This window comes from Vigna unguiculata, chromosome 2 (genome assembly GCF_037176805.1).
Source record: "Vigna unguiculata cultivar grain cowpea cultivar isolate G323 ecotype 2 chromosome 2, ASM3717680v1, whole genome shotgun sequence".
Lineage (NCBI taxonomy): Eukaryota > Viridiplantae > Streptophyta > Magnoliopsida > Fabales > Fabaceae > Vigna > Vigna unguiculata.
This window is the reverse complement of record NC_140793.1, coordinates 3,223,890-3,230,964: the sequence shown is the minus strand read 5'-3', so window position 1 is coordinate 3,230,964 and position 7,075 is coordinate 3,223,890. Positions and strand designations below refer to the sequence as shown.

Here is a 7,075-nt window from a genome sequence, read left to right as displayed (position 1 = left end):
CTATATAAAATGACTTTTTTGAATTTTTCTATTCAAACGCTAACTTTTATGATCTCCTTAAATATATATTGGTTTGACATTTTGTAAACATCAGACATTTTATTAGTTAAAATAACTAACCAAGTGTATTAGATGAATTGTTATAACATTAAAAACACTTGAGTTTTGTATAATCTTGTGAAATTAAACTTATATTTGTATTATCGATTTACATTCTTGGTGAATGGAATGCGTGAAATAATTAAAAGACAATGAGGATGAAAGAACACGCAATTTGTTGGTGAATAAGAAAATTATATTGAAGTTGAATCAATGGCACTTGAGTGTTCCATCCTTGCTTTTCCAATTATTATAACATGGACATTATTGCTTGTTACCATAGGTTCCGGACGGAACACGTAAACATTTGTCACAATACAAATTACGGTAGTAGAGACAACTCTTCTTAGCCCCCACTCAATGAGCCAATTGTTAAAGAAGATATTAAATAATTATGTTTTGAACATAAACGTAACAATTAAATAAAGCATTGCCTAAAGAATAAACTAAAACCATTTTTAAGTTATAGATGTAATATTATATACATTATTTGTCTCGTGAGACTATATACTTTTTGAATTTTTCTATTTCTACACTAACTTTTATGATCTCCTTAAATATATATTAGTTTGAGATTTTGTAAACATGAAACTGACATTTTATTAGTTAAAAAAACTATCCAAGTTTATTAATTAGATGAATTGTTATAACGTTAAAAACACTTGAGTTTTGTATAATCTTGTGAAATTAAACTTATATTTGGGTTATCGATGTACATTCTTGGTGATTGGAATGCATAAAATAATTAAAAGACGCTGAGGATGAAAGAACATAAAAAATTATTGGTGAATAAGAATATTATATTAAAGTTGAATCAAGGACACTTGGGTGTTCCATCCTTGCTTTTCCAGTTGTTATAACATGGACATTCTTGCTTGTTACCATAGGTTCCAGACGGAACACATAAACATATTTTACAACACAAATTACAGTAGTAGAGACACCTCTTCATAGCCGCACTCTTTGAACAACGATAGTTACATTTCTCTGAACATTCTAAAATCATTCATGTAACACATCTCAATTCATAATATTCAATTTATCATTCATGTAACACATCTCAATTCATAATATTCAATTTAAATCCTAAATTATCTTCTTTCAAAAATTTAACCGAAACAAGTACCTTTTGGGATCTTTCGCCACCACCCTATACATGCCCAAGAGAAAAACTTTATAAGCAACACTTTCTATGTTGTACCAATAATCTTAAAAGACTTAGAAATACATGTATATGTTAAGAAGTGGACTTTAAGTTTAACTTAACATCACATAATTGATTTATAAGATAAAATTTGCACCTACTTACTATATTGTAAATTTATTTTATCTCTAATTAATGTGAAACTTCTAACCATATAAAAAGAAACATAAAAACATGACTTACATAAGCTAGTTGAGTTACAAAAGCCATAGCAAGAAGAATAAAGACACACAAATTTAGTCATAAGGCTGAAGTGTAGGGATCCTTGTACGAGAATGGAACAAAATTTAAGTGAGCCAAAAAGATATGGAAGTCTAGGAGTTATATAGGCACCAATCCACTCTCTAATTCAATTTGATAGTTATGCTTTTTGTCTTTATTCACATTAATATATTATTGGGTCATCTCATTTAAGTAAAATGAATAAATAATTTAGTAGATTTTTAATGTTTTACCTTTTTTATTAAGAGTATACCTCTTTGTTTCGTATCCTATTTGCAATTTTTAAATCCAAGTCAATGATCTTATAACGTAAACACTTAATATTTTGATGTTCTCCATATCAATACATAATTTCAAGACAAAAAATATATTCTTCTATTTTCAAAATCCAACATTTTAATTTTGTTCCTACGTTCAAATTTTTGTTCCTACGTCAATTGGAAAATATTATAATATTCTAAGTCTTGAATTTATGATGTTGTGTACAACAGATATATTTTAAGATCAAGATCGTCTTCGTTGCAAAACTCAGAATATGACAACTTAGATTTGGTATTTTTAATCCCATTATGTGGTATCATATTTAAGATTTCATTGTAACTTTTATATATAATTTATAAGATCTCATTATAATTTTTTATTCCAATGAAGAATTTTAGAAAAGTCTTTGAGGTCTTCATTTTAAAATAATAATATTCTGTTACCGGTTAAAGATATATATATATATATATATATATATATATATATATATATATATATATATATATATATATATATATATATATATATATATATATATATATATATATTATGTACACTGTAACGTCCCAATTAAATAGATAAATCCAATTTAAATAAAATGTCACATACATAAATATCCAGAGAGTATGAAGATTTGGGATATGAAGTACACAGTACCCCAAACATATCCATATTACATAAAAGAGGCCTCACACGGCCTAAAACAAAGCATACAGGTAAAATAGTTGTACTAGGTCTTGTACAGGCCCCACATCCTTCTTCATCCCCTGCCACCAGAAGTTTTCCTTGAGGTCCTGGTACATCTTAGTCATGCTGGGGTGCACGCTAAGACGACTTTTATGCCCTTCCTCAAGGATTAATCTTTTCACCTCTGCGTCGCCTAGTACACACACCCTACCTTGAAATCTCAATATCCCATCATTACCCAAGGTAAAATCTTTAGCCTCATCTGATCCTAGTTGTTCCCTAACTCTGTTCAGACTGACATCCAACAATTGTCTCTCTCTGATTGAGTCCAAGAAGTCACTAGATATAGTCAGGGTACTACACCTAACGAACTCGGATCCCAATTCCACCTGCAGCTTCATATCCCGGAATTTCTCTAACAGTTTCGCCTCCTTGATCATGAGGTGTGCGGCATGCACAATCTTCCTACTCAAGGCATCTGCTACCACATTCGCCTTCCCCGGATGATATAGCAGTTCAAAGTCATAGTCCTTTAGAAATTCCATCAATCGCCTTTGTCTCATGTTCAACTCCTTTAGATACTTGAGACTCTTGTGATCGCTGAACACCCGGAATTGAGCACCGTAGAGATAGTGTCTCCAAATTTTCAAGGCAAATACTATAGCTGCCAGCTCCAGGTCATGAGTGGGGTAGTTTTTCTCATGCACCTTGAGTTGTCTCAATGCATATGCGATTGCCTTCTTTTCTTGCATCAGAACACAACTAAGTCCAAGGTGGGAGGCATCACAATAAACCTCAAAGGGTTTTCCAACATCCAGGATAACTAATATCGGGGCGCTTGTCAATCGTCGCTTCAGCTCTTGGAAACTTTCTTCACACTTATCTGTCCAAACAAAAGGTTGGTCCTTCCTGGTAAGCTGCGTTAGAGGTGCCACTATCTTGGAGAATCCCTCTATGAATATCCTATAATAACCAGCCAAACCCACAAAGCTTTTGATTTCAGTTGCTGACTTGGGATTTTCCCACTTAACCATTGCATCAACTTTTGCGGGGTCCACCACTATACCTTGTGTAGATATCACGTGACCCAAGAACTGTACTTCATTCATCCAGAATTCACATTTAGACAGTTTGGCATATAGTTGCTTCTCCCTCAGGACACTAAGCACCAACCTCAAGTGTTCTGCATGCTCCTCCTGAGTTCGGGAGTAGATAAGTATGTCGTCTATGAAAACTACGACAAACTTATCCAAAATGACCGGAAGATCTTGTTCATGTAGTGCATGACAACTGTCGGAGCATTGGTCACACCAAAAGGCATGACCACGTACTCATAGTGTCCATATCTGGAGCTGAAGGCTGTCTTCTGCACGTCGTCCGCCTTCACAAGAATCTGATGGTATCCAGACCGCAAATCTATCTTCGAGAATACCGAGGCTCCATACAACAGATCCATCAAGTCGTCAATTCTCGGAAGAGGATACTTGTTCTTGATGGTCATCTTGTTTAACTGCCTGTAGTCCGCACACAGACGTGAACTCCCATCCTTCTTCTTTACCAACAACATTGCGCTCCCCAAGGTGAAGTGCTGGGCCGGATAAACTGCTTCCTCAACAACTCCTCTATCTATTTCTTGAGCTCCACTAACTCTGCCGAAGCCATTCGGTATGGGGTCATCGACACTGGCCCGGTTCCAGGTACCAAGTCAATCGAGAACTCTACTTCTCTACTAGGAGGTAACCCCGACACTTCGTCTGGAAACACATCTTCAAATGTGATTGATAGACAATCAATCCATCCCTAAGATCACCTCCAACTCTTGTAGAGGTAAGCAGATCAGATTTACTTTATACCTGCGTCCCTCTACCTCCACTGGACACCTAGCATACAAAGACCATGTCCTAACCAAACCCGACGCTGGAGTAGATACCGCAAGCTCACACTACATCTCATGCACTGGCAGACCCAAATGTCTCACACAAAGGAGTGTGTCGCTCAAGAATCATATAGCACACAACAAGATTTTCCAGCTATCATACAATGACCTATAACTAGGTTACTTGAGCCTGCAGCCTCCGCCCCGGTCATGGCATACACTCTGCTAGTCGCTTGAGGCCTGTTGCCTCTGTCCTTCCCAAAGTGGCCTTCCCTGCCACAGTCGTTGCACCTCTTGAAACCTGTAAGTTGGGGGCAGACATTCCTCTTGTGCGGTCCCCCACACTGGTAGCACTGGATCTTACCTTGTTGGGAAGAAGATTCCCTAGACCCTTGAGAATGGGAATGAGGCCTAGAATAGGGTTTCCTCCTCTCCTTATATCTAAGCCTGGACCTAGATAGTCCTCCCACTCTCTGCTGATGTGGGTGTTGGGTTTCCACCTCCACCTTCATTTTCTCCATGACCCTCGCCTTCTCTACTAAGGCTACAAAGTCCTTGATGGATAGAGGGCCCACCATCAAACGAAGATCTCTGCAGAGGCCATTCTCGAATTTCCTACATCGCCACTCCTCATCTAGTGGCATCGTGTAGAAACGACTGAGATGTTTGAACTTTTCTACGTACTCAACCACGAATTTGTTCCTTTGAGTCAACTACAAAAACTCCACCTCTTTAGCATATTTGACGTTGTCGGGGAAGTATTCGGAAAGGAATTTTCTCCTAAAGACATCCCAAGTGATTTGTTCTTGCCTCTCCTCCATGATGAACTTCGTGTTGATCCACCAGTGCTTAACCTCACCCGTGGGCATGTACACCGTGAAAGCCAGCCTACTCTCCTTGGGGCACATCTTAGCATTAAATATTCTCTCCAGATCTTTCAGCCACTAGTCTGCCGCGTCCGAACTGGTCTTGCCTCCAAACTTCACTGGGCGATGTTTGAGAAAGTCCTCCAGGCTCTACTCCCTGGCAGTAGGTCGTGGCTCAGGACCAAACGCAAGGGCAGTTACCCTATTCTCCTCCAGCTGGCGAAGGGCCTCCATATGTTGTCTGTGAGCGTCCTCAGCAGCCACTCTAGCAGCCTCCATCTGTTGTATCACATATTATTGTTGCTCAAGCGATGCCACCTATCGCTTCATTGATGCTTCATGTTGTTGCATCATTGTCGTACTTTGCTGCGTCATAGCAGCTACCATTGCCTCAATCGCTCTGGCGATATCTGGCACTTCGCCCTGAGAAGATTGCGGAGTCCTACGAGATGGTGCCATAGTTCACTGGCACACAGGAAATCACTTGGTTAAACTTGATAAGACGGGAATTAACTACGAATACTCAAAAAGACACATAGAAAGCTAAACGGACACCCAAGTCCACAGACCTAAGGAACGACTGCTCTGATACCATAAATGTAACGTCCCAATTAAAGAGATCAATCCAATTTAAATAAAATGCCACATACATACATATTCAGAGAGTACGAAGATTTGGGATATGAAGTACACAGTACCCCAAACATATCCATATTACATAAAAGAGGCCCCACACGGCCTAAAACAAAGCATACAGGTAACATAGTTGTATTAGGTCTTGTACAGACAAGGGAATCATAATTAATAAAATCCTTCAGCGATGGGCTCCATAGTGGGCCCAATACCCGTCCACTCTATCAAGTTGTAGCATCCATATCATCATTACCACTGCTAGGGGTTCTCATATCTGCTCACATAAATGAAATTGATGATCATCGCAAAGGGGAAACCACACACAACATACAAGCAAGCGAAAGGGTAAGCTAGTGTAAAAGAATCATATATCATCACAGTCAACATGTAATTTCAGATCAAACATAAATAACAAACATTCACACATGGAATACCAAATCACTTAAGACCCCAAGACTTGACTATCCGGATACGTAAAATGAGGCACCACCACAAGGTAGTGGAATTACGTCCTAGCAATGAGGCGTCACCACGAGGCCTTCGCGGAATTACACCCTTACAAGAGGCACCACCACGTGGTCGTCGTGGAATTACGTACTGGCCTTGAGGCACCACCACGATACTCGCGTGGAATTACGTCCTTATGTTGAGGCACCACCATGAACTCTCACCACGAGGTTCATAGAATTAAGTCCAATAGGTGAGGCACCACCAGAGACTCCCATTAGGAAGGTCCATGGGATTACGTCCAACAAATGAGGCGCCACCAAGAGCTCTTACTACATCAGTCATGGAATTACGCCCTACTCACACTTTGTACATGTTTCACCAACCAATCAGAAAGATCCCATGATACTAATATCATGTATAAACAACCAATCATACATCTCATGCTTTCTAACTCATACACAATAAAGCAATATATCATTTCCACCTCAACCTCATATAATAATCAAGGCATCATCCCTCAAACCATTCAAACCTTTAGGGAGTACAGGAGCGAGCTTAAGAATTACTTACATGGAGCGGAAACGCAAGAACTGAGCTAGAGCAGTCTTGACCAAGATCGGAGTTAAACCCTAGCAGAACGTTCTGAAAGAAAGGGGACAATGTTTTAGGTTCTGTTTGCAAGAATGAGACTGAATGGGGAAACCCTAGCAGCTTTAGGGGCCTTAGCACCCTATGGGCCAGCCCTTAGGCCCAACAGATTAAGGCCAGCCCTTAACA

At 39.0% G+C, this 7,075-nt stretch overlaps 1 protein-coding gene across 1 annotated transcript; it reads right to left on the bottom strand.

Annotated features, from left to right (window-relative positions):
• Positions 1 to 913: 913 nt before the first annotated feature.
• Positions 914 to 1,547, bottom strand: LOC146888206 (protein GAST1-like). Its single transcript, XM_085667961.1, has 3 exons — positions 1,487 to 1,547; positions 1,231 to 1,249; positions 914 to 1,113 (listed from the first exon to the last, which is right to left on the bottom strand). The coding sequence occupies exon 3, from the start codon at positions 1,103 to 1,105 to the stop codon at positions 914 to 916; it is 192 nt and encodes a 63-aa protein (XP_085524087.1). The 5' UTR covers positions 1,106 to 1,113; positions 1,231 to 1,249; positions 1,487 to 1,547.
• Positions 1,548 to 7,075: the final 5,528 nt, after the last annotated feature.